The sequence below is a fragment of the Gobius niger genome (assembly GCF_951799975.1).
Source record: "Gobius niger genome assembly, chromosome: 20".
NCBI lineage: Eukaryota > Metazoa > Chordata > Actinopteri > Gobiiformes > Gobiidae > Gobius > Gobius niger.
Genome location: NC_136871.1, coordinates 20,734,841 through 20,752,960, shown reverse-complemented (window position 1 = coordinate 20,752,960; position 18,120 = coordinate 20,734,841). Strand labels below are relative to the sequence as shown.

Below are 18,120 nucleotides of genomic sequence, written 5' to 3'. Positions count from 1 at the left end.
CCAAATCCCTGATGTCTTTAAGCTTAGCTCTCCCTGATTTGTTCACATTTCAAAACAAATACACAGTCTAGATATAAGAACAATACTTCAAAATCTGTCCTATAAAATGGATTTGTCATCACTTGAAGGGCAGTGGCCTGGTGTTTGTTGCTGGAGATGTAATCCCCTGATATGGCTGTGGTCGGAGTCATTGTTGAGCTGTTATCTGGGCTGTGTGCTGACCTCTGCAGCGTCTGTCCGCCGCTCACTAACCCTCGCTCTGTACACTGAGCTGTAGTGTCTGTGGGATAACAACAGGGCTTAGAAGGTCAGGCTGAATGCACCATATAAGCTTGCACCTACACTTTACACATTTGACCAACATATTTATGCATTTTACAAAGATATATTAACAGATTATTGTCTTTAAAGAGATATTCTGCACAATTATTATGTCAGCAACATGTCCTTTTTGAATCACATTGCAGAACATTTCATCCAGTAAAGATAATAAAATACAAACATTAATTTCATACGGGTGAGTTTATTGGTTGCAAATACAACACAAGAAAAAGGTTTCACTGTGAGCGGGCCAGCCTCTCCGCAGACTACTCCATGAAGATGCTGATTTTCTTTTACGGCAAGCTGTCAAACATAAGGTTTATTGCACTAGGTTTTCTTTCAAGTGCCTTGTTTTGATGTCAGCTGATTATAAGGAGCATGTTACGAACATCTTGTGGTGAGACGTTGGTAACAGTGTGTGCTTATTTCCAATCAATTCCAAGCTTGCGATGTGACTTTGAATCTAATGGACTGGTCAAATGGAGAAGGCATATTTACTTAGCCATACCAATGTAAAGCTAGATTTATTAATGGAATGGAAGCTTATTTGTAAAGCGCTTTTCACATGACACAAGTCGCCCAAAGCACTTTACACAGTGTAGGTGAGTAAAATGTAAGACTGAAGTTGAACTATCAGATCAGAATAAGAGGAATTATGAAATATGTTCATAATTAACATGAGATGCAGAGGAATCTGACTATGCAGCATATCTTTATTTTGAGTTCATACTCCAATTTTATGTTAATACTTAAAAAAAATAGTTCTTACCTAATCAACTTAGTGATGTTTCTACATTCAAATTAAATTCAAAAACAGCGAGAGAGAAAAAAAAAAGAGATGAAAAACAGACACATCTTTATTGTTTGTGACATACTTAAGAAACTTGACAACAACAGATATCTAAGCAATGAATCATACAAAAATACAAAAACAACATGTAGTGAGTGTCAGTCCCTTTTACAACAATACAATCACCATAACTGTACTTCATTTACCGCCGCTTATCTTTTTTTCTTTCTTTTTTACATAACAATGATGTGACTACACTTCTATAGACAGAATTGAGGGCAGTCATTTTTCAGTCTCATACAAGGTTTTAGTGCCCCAAGAGTCAGTGTTCCCATGTTTTTCACATTAACGGCAATGTCATATATGCTGTTGTTCCCGGTAGGTTGCTTGAGGAGTCAAGTTTGGGCATCGTGATGTCTTCTCAGTGTGCGGACAGTCAATGAGGCAGTAGAGGGGTGTGGTCACAGGGGTGACAGTAGGCAGGGTTAAGGATGTGTATCGGGAAGTACATCTCGTCCATTTTCACATCTCCGTATCGGCATCTGGGGTCTGATTGGCCGAGTGTCCGTTGGTGGTGGGGGCGGGACTTGTGCCGTTCTCCGGAGGGGGGGACTCTCCGTTCACAGTGGGCTTGTCCAAGGGCTCCTGAGGCAGAGGGGCCACAGAGACAAGCGTGTTGGCCTGGTTCTCCTCATCCACCTGGAAGGACTCAGCCTAAATTGATACAATAACAATAAGTCTGTCAGTTTAAACACAATGATACTATAATTTTGAATTTAATTTTGTGGGAAGACGACGTCCATGTGTTCCCCAAAAATGACTTCTGCATGTGTTCCTGATTCAGTATGAGTTTGCCTGTTACTTGAAGTTATTTGAAGTGCACATTCATTTTTTCAAGTTATTATTGTAAGATGAATTACTAGCCTCAATTCAGCAATTTAACCTCTTAAAGGCACAGGCCACCTTTTTCCATCCTGAGATATGTTCCTACCCGAGCTTAGACGAGTTGAAACGTACCTGTCTGGCCTTTGTGCGTGCCCATGGAAGAGCTTGGTCGCTTCTAACTTCACTCCGTTTGGGACCATAGGAATACATTGGGAGAAAGGCCAAATGCTAACAACATCTTTGGTCATCAACTCGTCTAAGCTCAAGTAAGAACATATCTCAGTATAGAAAAATGGTAGCCTGTTCCTTTAACGCCGACCTTCACCAAGCACATTTTCTCCAGTTTTACGCAAAAATAAATATCTAAAAAAACTTCTCAGCTGGAGAGCGTACCGACTATAGGCCAGTGTCTTTGTTATCATGTTATGATCATTTTTGTTGCATTTTAATCATGTATTTTTAGCTTTTTTTTGTCACATTTTTCGTCAAGTTTTCATTCCTTTTCTTAGCGTTTTGGCCACATTTTGTTTTTTAGTGCAATGTAACTGGTTAAGCCACAAAAATGTGACCGAAACCTGTGAAAAAAAAACAACATACACGTGATGAAAACACAAACAAACTGGATGAAAACGTGACAATTACAACGAGGAAGAAGCTTACACGGGTTTTGTAGATTTTAGCTTTCAAATGAGGCGTTACACTGGCCTATATAGTCTGTAAACTCCAGGTGAGAATCATTTGGATTTGGGAAACAGAACGCTGCTAGGGTGAGGTTTAAGAGGTTCAAATTGAGCACAAAGCTTTTTTTTACTTTCTTTATGCCAAATGTGTTGCTCATCATGCAGATATGAACCCAAACCCAGGCATTTACGTGGGACCAGGGGTGGCAGGTCATCTGTTCAAATGTAACACTCAAACACAGGGAGGTGGGTGTGTTTTTGTGGCTGTTGTTGAAAATGTGGCTCTTGTTTGGTAAATGACTTTTATAGGCGTCAGCTGTGCGCGCTCAGAAGGGCGGTGCCGAGGCTTTAACTGCAGTGAAGTAAATGAAACACAGCCTTCATACAGTATCGAAAACGCACTTTATGATTGTGAGCCATTATCGCAAATAGTTGAGGCCTCTGTCAGAGTCCTTTGTCAATAATCACCAAACATGTTGCACAAACATGGGTGGCTCCACACATGCTAACTCTTACCAAAATGATGTCACGATGAAAACGGAACCATCTGCGGCCCCCTGAAACCACAGAGGCCTGTCGGCATGTGCTCCGAGGGCACAGCCTCTGTTTCAGTCAGGAACTCACTGAGGATCACCGCTTGACCTCAGATCCATATGGGCTTGTGTTAAGTAAACAAATTGTTCTCTATAAGGACTATTGTGTTTACATCCTTTTGATTTGCTTTGTCAAATGGACTGTGTTTTGCTGAACTTTGATTTATACATAATGTTTCTTCATCTGTGATCGACGAGTTAAAAGAGCAACACTGTGCGCTTGAAAAAAATGATTTTCCTTAAACTAAACATTGTGGACTCACCAGTCTTACGCCTTTGGAGTTTTTGCGGTGTGTTTTGAGGTAGTATCCGGCCACTAACAGAGCAGCCAACAGCAGACCAGCCAGCAGTACAGACACAAGGACCAATTTCGAGCTCTTTCCCCAGCGAGGAGCCGCCTCCTCCACATCCGTCTAAGGCAAAACAACAACAAAGTGTTTTACTATTAGAAACTCAAGACTTAACCAATCATGTTCCTTAAATAATCTGTCTTTACTAAGGGTGTAATGTTCAGTTTGGTGCAAGTGCAATATAAAAAATAACAAGTTGGTTTACGAAATGAAATATCCTAAATGTGCATCATTAGGCAGTATTTATAATCTCAGAATGAAATTGGCAATGCTTTCCAATTTTCCAAAGCTGCTTTATGAGAAAATGGGCCCAACAAAATAGAAAACATGTGTAAACTGCTGATGAGAGCAGTTGCACGTGGAGGTTATGTAACACAGATGAAAGGAGTCCGGGGTGGAGCAGGCAACACCCACAAACCAGGACTTTGGCCAAGGTGCAGCTGAGATGTTCTGCACAGCGTTTTTTATTGTATTGTTTGTTGTCTGAGCCATCATCTTCATAACGTTAGGAATGATACGATTTATCATTCGAATAGTTAATATAACTAAATGCACCTATTCTTTTTCTTACCTTATCTTTGATGTTGTCATTGTTGAACTTGTTGGCCATACCACCAACATCAGCTGAAATGGAGACATGATAGTAGCACATATTATACATATTAGATATGTGTAGAAATATGTGAATAATAAAGACAGCGCAACATAAATGATAAAACTCTGATTCAAAACTAAACCTAAGCCAGATCAAAACTAACCAATGCATAAAATTGAGAGTTTTGTCCTTCCCACACAAATACAAAAGCACTCACCTTCCACATAGTCTCCGGCCACAAGGATCTGGTCTGTGTTGTCCTCTTGGTACAGCTGGAGTTTACAGTCCTCACCACACAGCTCCTCCAGCACACTCTGAATCTTTGTCTTGGTGTCTTCCTGAAGGGGAAGAAGAAACATGACAACATGAATGTGGTGATGTTGTAGATAGAATCTTGATCAATACTAACTAATACTAACACAACAAATGAAACAGTAACATTCTATGCTCTATGTAATTCCTTCTTTGCATTTTTACATCACATCAAAACTGTGCTTTAAACACAGCAGATCAAAGCTCAGATGCGATGGTACATGTTGTAGTGAGTTCTTGGCTTCGCTGCAAACAGAGGTCGAGTCCAGCTGAAATCATAGCTGGTAGTTTTGGACCACCTTGCCGACGCTGTGATTCCTGGAGACCTCAAAGCTGCTATTGTAAAGAAATAACACTAACACACCCACGCTCCACTCCCACACTGCTGCCCTGGGCATCTCCATGCTCCATGCTGCAGCCGGCCCACCCATTGAGAACCTCTCCCTCTGAATGCATTAGCAGCTATTTCTCCAGGATATCTCTCTTCACCTGATAAGAAACACTAGATGTGTAGTTTACCTACTACTGTACAGGAATGTGCAGATGTATTGCCTTCTAAATGTATGTGGTGAACTTACACAGTTGGAGTTGGACTTGAGCTTCAAACTGACAGCGTTTTTGTCCTGAACAGCTTCCTTGGTCACGCAGACAACATCATCTTGTGGAGCTGGCTGCAAACACAAATGGTAAATCTTAATCTCTCTTAATGTTCCTGGTTAAATAAAGGTCAAATTAATAAATGTTATGTAATAAAGCAATTTATTGACATTTAATGATGTACAAGGTCAATAAATTCTTTCAAGGTCCTCCAATTATTATTGTAGCGATTCTAAAATTCCCAAACTTCCAAAGCTCCACTTGATTTATGTTGTCTTCATGTGCTCTGGCAAAGAGTCTCCTTTCCAGTTGTAAAGTGGAAATTACGAGTGCATTCATTGTTGCCCATTGCTCAGATGTTTTTTGTCTTGCAGAAGGTTTTTCTGCAAAAGCATCTGCTTTGAAAAACACTTCAAAGTCAGCTGTTTACTTTTTTACATGACGCTGAGGGGATAAAGAGATGACATTAAAATTGCGTAATTAAATAAGTGATGAAGGCCTTATTACAATCAGATAAAAGGCATAAAATGTATCAGCGCTGCTCTCTGTTGGGTTGAAAGGTCAAAGGTGATCTCATCTCAGGCGTTCATGTGCAATTTTCCACTCGCCAAGAGATATTTACCATAATTACAAGATCACATTATTATTATTATCTTTATTGTTATAAATATCAACACAAAATTAAAGGAGTTTCATTTTATAATGTTGTTTTAAAGTCTGTCCTATAAAGATCAATAAAACTCCTCCATATAGGTCTAAGTTGTTTATTTATGTTGCCTGCATTTCAGTATCAATACCTGCTCAAATAAGAATCTAGTTTAAATACAAGGTTTATCATCGACTCAATATTGATTTTTTGACTCCCCTAATCCGAGTAATGAGGCTTTTAATGTGTGCACACCTCATAGCTGTTGCTGTGCACATGGACTAACTCTGCCTTCTTTTGACATGTGTGGGTTCAGAAAGAGATGAGGATCCATCCATTATTTTTTAATCATAACCACCAATGGTTTTAACCAATCAGGTGGCAGTATTGCTGTTCACATTTGACAACAAAAACAAGTAGCTCAATCGATACTAATTAACAATGCACCACACACACAAGGTCTGTATGAAAAGCAGAAGTGCACAGCTACACATCATAACATTGTAGATCTATTGTTTAACTTCAACCTTTACCTTTGGTTTATCAGCTGGCCCATCTCCTCTGGCTGGGGCAGGGGTTTCTGCTTTAGGCCCTTGTGTCTGAACAGTGGCCCCTTCTCCTGTGTTCTCTGATGTCACTGGTGCATCATCTGGGGCAGCAGTGGTGTCACCTATAGGTCCGGTGGAAGGGAAGATTTCGGCCTGTTCCTGTCCAGCATCTGAAGGAAGCACCAAGCATTAATAATTTTCCTTTGTATATTAGTTACCGAAACATTTTTGTTTAGTGTTGGAACCTATTCAAACACTAGCATATCATCTCCAATATTTGCCAGAACTTCCAAAATATTTACGATATCCTTTACACCAGAAACTGAGAGTAAATAGAATGCATTCTCCCAAAATAGGAATGAAATTAAGCACTGCTTGAATGTGGGCATTACTCATGTGTGAGGTCTTACCAGGAGCTTCACTGGCTTTAGGAATCATATCTCCTCGTACATAAGTATCTGCGAAACCAACAGTGGTCGTTGCCTCAGTCACAACTTCATCTTCCTCCTGGGCCATGGCTCCTGCAAGAGATATCAAAATTATGAGTAATTTAAAAACACATATGTCAACTGCATCAAGTCGATCACAGATTCAAACTTCAATCGAGCGAACAGGACATTTTGGCATATAGTGCGTGCATGCCTTTATCGGCTGTTTGCTTTCCTTAATGCATGTTCACAGGTATTGGCATCTAATTGCACAACCCATTTGAGTATCAACGGTGACTTCCTTATTTTCTTTCTGCAGCTACAGTATACCTTAATGAGTGGCCTGCCAGTCCCGCACTGAACTAAAAGCACGGGAATAACCATGATGCATTCCTCTTGCCCAGATACTCCTCTCTCTCTGTGTGTCTGAAAACAACAGCGGCATGACCTAACTTTGAAAACATCCCAAACTCAGCCTGCAGATCTCATTACAGTTGCCCGGCTCCTGGATTATGTGAACCATGCACAGTTTGATCTAAATGTGTCTGTAATTACTGTTTACCCATGTTTTATACTAACAACAAACGCATGCAGTTTACACCTGCAACTTTCAACATGATATTGACACATACTTTTGCACAACTTGTTTTTTGGAAAGTAATTTAACAGTACAGCTACATCAAACAGACATGGACTTTCTTAAATCAAGATACATGTTGACTACCGTCTATGGCTGGTGCAGGTTCAATGAGCATCTCACATGGACAGCAACAGCAGTACTATATCCACATCTGCTCTGACTTTAGCCTGTACTTTTGTTTTTCTTGCTGCAGATACTGTATGGTCACACAGAGGTGCCATTGACACACATCCTCATGTAAATCGCAGTGACAGGCAGGTGCCACCGTCCAGAACAAACTGTCTGTTGTATCAACAGGTGGGCCTGTAATCTCAGGGAGGTCCACTGGACAGGCTACTGCTATAGTCAGCAACTGTCCTCAGCAGCTGTCCCCTACTGGTTTACAGTGGTCATGTATTCGAGTATATATACTGAATAAACGTTTTAAATGAACTGTTAAGTAGTCTACACCAGGACCCAAAAGCAAAGTCATATTCAGTGGATCGTGAGTCTATTCCAGAGAACTTTTCTTTTTTAATAATTTCCATCTGAAACTGTATGGAAGCACTACTGGAGTCTGTTCAAATGACAGTTATCGGGTTGTTTTGGTCACAATTTCAGTATTAAAGGCATACAGCAGTACAGAAATACTATATTTGATGTCATATATGACAAATGTAATTTTTATTAGGGTCTCAGATTGTCATCCTATAGCAGGGGTGGGCAAACTAAGGCCCGGGGACCAAATACGGCCCATCTAGCCCTTCAATCTGGCACGCAGAAGATGATAATGCCCATGCATTGCCTGAAATGGGGAAAAGACACCTATGTTTTCATTGACATGAAGCTAGCCCTGGTCTGGCCCTTTTGGCAAATTCAAAGACCCGATGTGGCCCCTGCATCAAAACGTTTGCCCATATCTGTCCAACAAGGCAATGGTGGGTCCTGAAGCCATACCACTTGAGAACCACTGGTTTACTCAAGTATTGACTTCTCCTTGAAACAATAATATTTTAAATCAGCTACTTAAAGACTGTAAAGGGGAATTAAATAATTAATCTAAAGCCAGGCAGATCCCCACCTGTACTAACTATACCAACTCCTTCCACATTTATGTAATTTTTCACTCTAGCTTGATATGGGTGCATGCAATGTTACTATTCAGCATAGCAACTAAAAAAAGTCAAATAAATCTTGTGAGTTGACAAGTAGCAGCTATAGCCTGGGTGTGAAACCCTGACTGGTCGCTGGCACCATAACACTGAAAGTCTAGACCTTTGTTAACCTTTTGGCAACATGCTGTCTCCATACTAGTGCCATATGGGTGGTCTGAGTGTTTATGTTACGTGACAGGATGAGGTTCGACATGCGCTGTATAGTCGATCATAAATCTTGTTGTTCAGGAGTTGACTTTGTCTCTGCCCAGCGATCACTTTTTATCATTGGGTGATTTGCTGCCTTTTTGCGTGAAGTGGGAAAGTAGCTGGAGTGACTAACTGCCATGGGAGACATATCTACTGACAGGAAATGTGTGTTTTGATAAGTGCTTTTCTGTTAACGTTGGAGTGTATGGTTTGGCATATTACAAGCATTACAAGCATGCATTACAAATCACTTTAAAAGTAAACTGAATACTTGTTTTCCCACCAATAGAATAATTTAGATTTAGCTATAGCAGTAGTGGTGTACAAGTTTAGTTCTTCCAGTTTTTCAACCATTTTTCTTAAATATTAATAAAATTAATAACAACCTTGTTTCAGCCTTTTTCCTCTGTGGTTTCCAATCACTGCTCTAAACTTCTACCAGCAATTATTATTTTCAGTACAAATGCAAAGTATATTGCATTCATTTATACACTCTCAATCTAACATTAAAAAGAATAATACCTGTCAATGTCAGGTTAGTGTAAAGATGGCAAATATAAAACTGCACCCAATAGGCAAATTTGGCTGTAAATCAGCACACTTCCTCAACAGAATGACTTCTGACCTTACTCCTTCATTTCAACCAGGCCTTGACTCCACTCTGACTTCCTTTAAATACTCGCTACATGGACTGTTGCATACATCCGAATCAGCACCGCTCTCTTCCCCACTTTTTTTTTTCTCTGTGCAACTGCTTTGTGTAAAGCTCTGTGCAGCTGATAGAGCAGATATCAGTCGCGTGGCTTGCTATCACTGCACAAACACAATGAATTCAAGCCCAATCTAACTAACCAACCCTGACTCCGTGATTCAACAGCAGCCATGACTTTTTGGCGCTCCCCAAGATTTTCCCACCAGATTGCACGAGTGGCGGCTGCGGTCTGGATATTCTCTGGCTTAAACCCCTTCACACATACATAACCCCCTCACCCCCCAACCATCTCCCAGGACATCCTATAAAGGAATGTGGCATAGACGTTGGGAGGAGACACACCCTCTTTCCTCCCAGTTCAAGCTAGCAGTTGTAGCTGTGTTCCAGTCACGCACAGCTAATCCCAGGCATCCACAGAGGTGAGATGTGGACTGTGGCACACTCCCGGATGCCATGTCATAAAATGTATGGCAAAACAACAAGCCGAATACTTGCCGTTACTTTTTACGCAATGAAAAAAAAGGTGTATTTGAAGTTAGAAAAGGTTGACAGTAATGAATCAGTAATGTTAGATTGTCATGGGAGTAGTAGTAATCTGATCAATTCTAGCAGTTCTGCATCTCACAGTTTTCAGTCATTCCACCAATTTCCAAATGAATCTTGCATCTCCCACCTCTGATGTCCTGCATTGTCCATCTATCTATACAAATGCTACTGAATACGTCCCTAACTTCCCTATAGCTCCCTAAGTGTCTCCTTCTGCTGCTGTGTGAAACATGAACCAGCTGGTGGGTGTTTTAAAATGGGTAGACCCTCCATTGGACCTCAAATTCCACCACTGCTTCACAAAAGAATCTGGCTCTAAAGACCAAATATTCCAGCATATGTCACATACAATACCAGCAGTGAGAACCCTGTGTGGTTTAATGGGCCGTGGAAAGGTGCTAATGGCCAGTGCACATTTGTGGACCACTTTGTGTAAAAGTTTAAATGTTTGAGGTTTAACTAGCACCCTTCCTGTTACAATCACTGTACCGATTGTTACCATATGACACTGGAACTGTGGACATGCACATATCTTAGGTGTGCATGGTTCTTTAACAGTGGTTCTTAAAGGGATATTTCAGGATTTTTGACATAGGGCCTCATTTCCTAGCTATCCACAGTGTTGTTGATTCCTTATACTTGAAGAGTTTAGTGGTGCTAGGCTAGTGCTAGGCTAGCCTATTTCTATGGTAACTAGTAGCCTGCATTAAAAACCTCTTCAAAAATCATCTGGTAGTCGTCCAAACGTTGCCATATCTGATTTGTAGAAAGCTCCTATGTGAATTCCACGTGTAGTAATGCTGGCCGCAGATAAACAAACTACTGTATATGTTATAAGTTCATTATATATATATATATAAGTTCTTTTAAATGCAAAATGGTTATATTTTAAAAAAAATATTCAGTCAACACAGATATTTATATCAGTAGTCTGGTGTTATAAGTGATTTGCCTCAGGTGCACTGTGCTTGGGTCAGACTGGTATTAATGCAGGCTACTAGTTACCATAGACATGCGCTAGCCTAGCACTAGCTTAGCACCACTAAACTCTTGAAATATAAGGACTGCATGAATAAAAAAATTTTTTTTTTTAAATCTCAAGAAATCAACAACACACTAAAATCGTGAAACATCCCTTTAAGGTTATAATGCAAGAACATTTTTTGCTTTTTCTATCATTAGTTGTGGTCAAAGCTAACTCTAAACTTTGCTGACACAACATCCCTGTTTTTAAGGGGATGAGCATGCTTCATGGTGATGTAAACAAGCACAATTATCCTGCTTGTCCACGATAGATAAAAAGGCTTTATAGTTAAATGTTCATAAAGATGTTTCTTTCCCAACAAATGTCTGCTATACAATATATGATGGACCGTCAGCATATGTAATCCTACAAGAATCAACATTTTATTGCTCCCATTGGTGATATTCAAAGTGTGAAGTTCAAGAAGTGCGGGTAATTGGGTCTGTCGCTCTGGCTCTTGCAGATATTTCTGGTATTTATGAGCCCGAATGTAGATGTCCTAATTCTGTCTTTGGCAGGTCAACGGTACGTGAGTCCAGTTAGTCCAGATCTATATCTACACCTCCGACATGACACTCGTATTGGATGGACGCATTCTCGAAATAGTCTCTGTGTTTCCATCCTCTTGAGGTGTTTTGAATGCTTAACATGGGGTGGATATTGGGTGAAGGTTATGGGAGAGGGCAAACGTGAAAGTAAAGGCAAGTTTGGGAATGCTGACGTTAAAAGGGGAAGTGATACAAACAGCCCAACCGAACATTTCTTGTCCAATCTGGAGTAATAAATGACGTTGTAACAAACGCGCGAGCAAAAAGATAATAGCCAAATCTTGCATTAAGTTCAAGGAATGGTCTGTCACTAAACACAGTAGGAATTGCGCCATGAAAGGCCTCTTAAGTCATATCAATAAGCAAATCACTGGACACTGTGAGGATGATTTGCTACAGGCGCACCAAAAGGGTAATGTCTTGACTATCATTCATTTTGGGGTATTCCTTAACAAAAAAAAGGCTTTATATTGAGCATATTCCAGCAGATAAACTGTATGAGCAAAACACAGCTCTTCTTAATGTTCTTTTCTCCAATAATATCCTGTGATTTAATATCCTCTTGGTGCATGAGTTAAGCGTATGCAGAGGAATGTGACATTGGAGAGCGGTCCCTTCGGGTTAAACATGCCATGCAGCTCAAACTGCTCAGAAACAACACAGCCTTGACCCCACTATCTTGACCCCCCCACTCCATACTACGCCCTCCTCTCCTCCCTTGGTCTTGTCATAGCGATTAAAGATAGCATGAATGTAGGTGTCATGTCATACCGATGATAGCAGTCAACTAAAAAAAGGATCACAAACATCAACATCTACGAATAATACAATTGAAACTGATCAATTCTGCTAATCAAATATGGCAATCCTGAGTAATTCCACTGTCTACAGCTTCTAATCTAACCAAACTTTCCAATCTATTTTACTTTCTTTCTTAACTCCAAATCTCCAGCCTGTTCCTCAGTTCCTATTTGCCATTTTCTGGAGACCACAATCAGGAAGCATGCCATCTGCATTCAATTGCGAACATTATATCTCCCCCCCAGGACCCAACCCTTTCTCAACCCAGCCCCCCAACTCACAATCTGCAGTTATGGTTTCACTTCCATTACCTTGAGAGTGCCTGTCTTGCTTTGTGAGGGTAAGCAGGTAGACCGTTAGCAGATCCGGTTGCACTATGGGCCAAATCTGGACGTCAATACCTCAGGGGCTTAACATTGATTTTTTTTCTTTTTTTTTTCACCAAAGAACTCTAGACTTTGCAATTACAATCCAGTCCAGTGAGGGGTTAGGTCTGCAAACAGCCATTATGGCCACTGAGTTAAAGTGCACTTATGTTCAAGATGTGTGGAATCAGCTTTCATCAACAGCAAGTTTACACACTGCTGGATACCATTTAACTCCCCTCTTTAGCAAAAAGTACATGTTATAACCATAGGCAGTGATTCTCAAACTGTGGTACGTGTGCCACTGATTGTGCTCAAGTTCAGGATCATTTTCTATGCTAGACTTCATAATCACAGTTGTATAGAGTGCGTTTCTGGACTCTCAAAGACTCTTAACATTACAAGATTCTTTCACACTCAGTGGTGGCGAACTACTATTGTAGCCACAGCTGCCTTGAGGTAGACTGATGGGAGCCAGTCACCCATTCGCACAGCTGAGACTCGAACTGCCAACTTTCTGGTTACAGGACGACCCACTCTACCACCTGAACCACTGTCACCCAGATGTGTTGACCTCTGAACCCCCACCTGAACCGAGCCCTTTTTCTCCAATTTGGCTTCTCAACTGGAGAGCAACAGTGTAATGCCTCATTTGAAAGCTAAGACGTACAAAACTGATCCTAGCTTTTTTTGTCGCATTGTCATCGCATTTTCGGCACTTTTTCGTCACATTTTTTTTATTTTTTTTTAAGCTTTTAGATTTAGGTAAAGCCAAACTGGAGGAAAATGTGCTCGGTTCAGGTGGGGGCTAAGAGGTTAATTAGAGATGCTTTCTTTATGCTTTAGTAATGTATCAAAGTTAGGTGTTGTGTTTTACATGGTTTACACTTGCACTGTTTAAACAACATTTTGTCCGATTTATCCATCCATTTTAGACACTTTTTAGACCCACATTTGCCCTGATTTGACCTTAATCTAGGCCTGGTGGAGTTTGGAAAGTCACATGTTCTGCAAGGTGGTTCATTACGTGAAACATTTGACATCCACTGCCATAAGTTACAATGCATCGACTGGAGTAAATGCAGGTCTAAAACTGGCAGCCACAGTAAACAAAAGACCCATAAGGAGCAACACAACCATGTTTGTTAACAGTCCCAAGCCTGGGCAAATAACAGAGAATGAAAGCAAAGGGTATGTCATCCATTGTAAAACTATGCTGACGAATTTAAAACAATGTCCAGACATCTTATTTTTTCAAGATGATGTTTTTCACAGACCACACAGACAGATCCTTTGCATTTGCACCGTATTTTCCCCCTACCTCTGCAATTGCCTTTGTTTTGCTGTGTTCCTTGGGCTACTTTCTTAAAAATCTTGCTGTCATTATGTTGTTACTGGGCAAACAATGATTTCCATGATTACATGCTGCAGGGCGGGCACTGAGGTTGGCTGGGGCACAACTTCAGAGACTGTATAGAAACCACTTCAGAGGATTGTGGATTGTTTACAAGTATGGCTCACAGACTTTAACATGAGAGCGCACATTGCAGTCACTGAGTTGTATCTTTCACTGCTCAAACAAATCCGTCTTCTCGTAACTCCTTCCAAAAACTGATCTCACTGCTTCTTGTGATCATGTCCTTTGATGCCACTCCTGCTGCCTTGTCACGCACTCTGCCCAGGATAAGGTTACGCTCTCTAACATCTGTGAATCTGACCCCACCACACCAGAGCTGTACAAATGTGTAGCATTAGCTGCATTGCTTGCATAACTTCATATCTCCCCAGTGGATAAGAAAAAATCTGTATAAAAACAGATAGATTCTCCAAATCAGTACTCCTCCACTATTGACTCAAGTAATGCAGCATTTATGTGAGGTGAACGTTCTCCTGTTGCTTTACAGCTGTGAGTGCCTTTTTCAAATTTCACACAGAAAGCAACATTTACCATTTTTCTTCACTGCTTCCAATGCTTTCTGAGAGTTTGCATATTGTTCTTGCAGTTTTTCCATGACATGCATACAGATTTACAGTGTCACATGCTTGCAGTTTTCTTAGCCGTGCAATTTTCATGGGCTGAAATTACATTACACTGCGCCCTTTAGCAGACAGAACAAAAGCTTGTTTAGACTGTCAGACTCAATCTGTAGGTAGAAATCATGTCAAGCCACTTTTATTTGCTGAATCGGATCCAGCTGCCCCTCGCCGATCATGATCTCATTCCCATAAGCTACATCCCATGAACAGGACACATGGTTCAAATTAAGCAATCCACTGTGTGATTTATATCAAGCCACAACACTGAGTCCAGGCTCAAAACGCATAAGGCGGGATTTCCTTGGATCCACATTGTGACCCTGACTTAGTGTTTATTTAAACGTAAACATGATGGAGCGCCGAAAGAACTCATCTTTCTCCAGTCTGTCACTGATATGTTATTCTTAGCTTCATCCATTGATTTTCAGCGGGGCCACTTCAGAGAATTTATGGACAGCGACTCTGGGCTGACCTGCCTCATGCAGGATTTTAATCATTTCGAAAAACATAAGGTTCTCATTGCCATTTCTGGACCGGGTTTGTGTGCTCATTTCAGTGCACTTTTTTGCCATGCATGAATGAATGGGAACGTGGACCGGACTCCATACATGAGGCAAAAATGCATACCATATGTTTGGATGTTTTGAAATGGAATTGTATCAATCCAGCAATCTGCACACCATTTCAAAGAGAAATTCCAAGGTAGAAATGCATGTAGACTGTTGAAGATAAATGTTCTGTACCATCACACAGTAAATCACTTACAATACATTGTATAGTCAATTGTCAAAAATTAAAAAAAGCTTTTACTTTTACTAAAGGGAATCTGCCATTCTGTTCTCAGTACATTGGATTGCCGCACGGTCCTGTAAATAATGAAGCATGCAAAAATAATATCTCAACAGCATGAAGGTCGTCTTCAAGCACACAAACTAAAACCACTATTCAGTTTTTCTTTCTAAAAGCATATCATCTTTCCCCGTCCTCCTTTGTGTGCCTCAGCATATTGCCAGCAAAAGTTTCTCTTTCATTGTCCTTAACAAAACCTCACACTGCAGCCCCATCTTTTGATCTGCTGTTTATAGCATCACACATTCCAGGCTGGGACAAGGTTGTAGGGTTAAAACCAGGCTCCAACTTCAGCCCATGCAAACAAACACTCCAGCGTGCGGGACCCCACCCCTCATGAACCACCCACCCCCCTCTAAATCTTAATATCTTAAACAAATTTCTTACCATTTAACAGTGAAGCAATGAGGAGCAGGGCAACGGCGGTCATTTTGCAGAAGGAGTTCAGTCTCTGTGCAGATGCTGCCATTGTCCTGGGTGAGTTCGACCCGTGTGGGATGAAGAGGGCGGGTTTCGTAGGGCAAGAGGAGAAAAATGGAGGGAAAGAAATGGCAGAAGATGGAGTGGGGCAGTGGAGTATAGGGTTTCGTGTGAGCCACTGCCTGGATAAAAGCAGCACTTGTGCTCTGTCACACTTTATATAGGACCACTCCTCCCTCATGTGGCTACTCCTCCCCCCCCCCAGCATGGAGGCCCAGCCCTGGATGTACCCCTCCACATGTGCCCCCACCCTGCTGGAGGGAGCAACAGGAATTTCGGGGGTGCCGCTAAAATGTGTAGCATTCTTGAAATACATTTATGTTCACATTTCAGGCGTGTGTTAGGTTTTTACAAAGGTCTGAAATTTGCGATACCAACGGAAAACAAATGGAATTCATTATTTCCTATTTTGAACATTAGAGCTGATAAAGATCTTCAAAACTGAATCCAAGTCTGGACCTAAGTGCAAGAGCGTATGGGGCATGTGGGTAAAAAGACTGCACACTTGGACTGACCTCATGATTTTCTGATTCAGAAGAAATAATACAAGAATAAACATGTAGCACTTAAGGCAAAACTACATTTCAGCGTTTCATTCAAAGAACATTGTGTTAGCAGAAAAAATGGCATATCACTGGTCAGAAATCGTATCATTTGCATTTCAGGCCTGTAAACAGAAACGCTTTGTTTTGTGGACTTCATCGTCGATGCATCACACAATGAAAGGTGATAGCTGACAATAGACTCTGGTCCAGCCGCTTCTAATAGGCTTAGAATAGGCCCAGAGTTTTTTAGCTCCAAAACAATAGGTGTCCTCCACTGTTATGCTAATGCTATTAATCCATTTCAGGGAGTTTTAGTAAGTTTCCTCCATTGCTCAGCATAGCCATCAATCAACATCTGTGTTCGCAAAGACACCACAGACCTTGCTTCAACCTTTCACACTCAGCCACAAAGACCAACCCCCCCCCCCCTATACGTGCAACTCGAAGACGTTTGCTTCAACCTTAGTTTGCTTTGGAACATCTGGAAACACTATAGGAGAAGGTATGTTCAATGACTAGTAAAAAGCATTTCTTAGAGACCAAAAGTATCACGGCTAAATGCTTCACTTGTAATTTAATACTCCTGCCATGTCCCTTTATTGGCCCCCACTTCCTCCCGCGCTACACCCCCACCCTCACCCGGCAGACCTCTGTGGCATTCACCTCAGACAGCAGGGCGTTAGGGCGGCCTATTGGAGCCCGGCTGTGAAGCTAGAATCAATGGAGTGACTGGTAACTGCGGCCACCACAGCCGTGCAGTAGTTTACTGTCGTCCTGATAACATGCAGTGTTGGTGAAGTAAGGCGTAATAGCTGTTGGTGTAGATCATCATCCCTCTAAAAGGTGAATGGATCTCCCTCTTGAAATACTGCACAAAATGTAACGAGGCCTGCTGCCTACAATTCTGTTTGCTCATTCCTTTGCTACAAATGTATATCTGCTCAAGCGAGTTGTATAATGCCAAAGACACCAACATTGTGTCGAAAAAAAGTTGCTTTAATGCCTCAAATCATGTTTTTCACCCAAAATATTTTTGATCACTTAATGTGACACAGTACATGGGTCAAGTCAGTCTTTGACCCAGTAAATACATGATGTTGTATGAGTATTGTGTCAGCTTAAAAATACATTGGATTCAATTAATATTTCATTAACCAATACTGTAAATATAACAGAAATTACAGTGTTTAATTGTTTTACGGTAAATGAAATAAACACTGTAAATGAAACTACAATACCCTTACTGTAAATACTTTTTTTACGGTAATCCCTTGGTTACTTGAAACCAGTTGTTTACTGTAAAACTGACAGTGCAGGCGGATGTTTTCAATGGTAGTTTACACTTCACATCATCTCCTCAAAACTGCATCAGTTGAGAAGCTGAAATATTGTATTTGCTCAAGTAAGGGTATGCTGCCCCCGCGACCCGGCCCCGGATAAAGCAGAAGAAAATGGATGGATGGATGGGTATGTTTTCTTTTAAAC

The 18,120-nt window shown here is 41.0% G+C and overlaps 1 protein-coding gene across 1 annotated transcript; it reads right to left on the bottom strand.

The window, feature by feature from the left end:
- Positions 1 to 1,125: 1,125 nt before the first annotated feature.
- LOC306979936 (uncharacterized protein) lies at positions 1,126 to 16,213 on the bottom strand. Its single transcript, XM_079579118.1, has 8 exons — positions 15,998 to 16,213; positions 6,728 to 6,838; positions 6,303 to 6,487; positions 5,105 to 5,197; positions 4,432 to 4,552; positions 4,191 to 4,243; positions 3,533 to 3,682; positions 1,126 to 1,825 (listed from the first exon to the last, which is right to left on the bottom strand). The coding sequence occupies exons 1-8, from the start codon at positions 16,077 to 16,079 to the stop codon at positions 1,634 to 1,636; spliced, it is 987 nt and encodes a 328-aa protein (XP_079435244.1). The 5' UTR covers positions 16,080 to 16,213; the 3' UTR covers positions 1,126 to 1,633.
- Between the last annotated feature and the right edge of the window lie 1,907 nt (positions 16,214 to 18,120).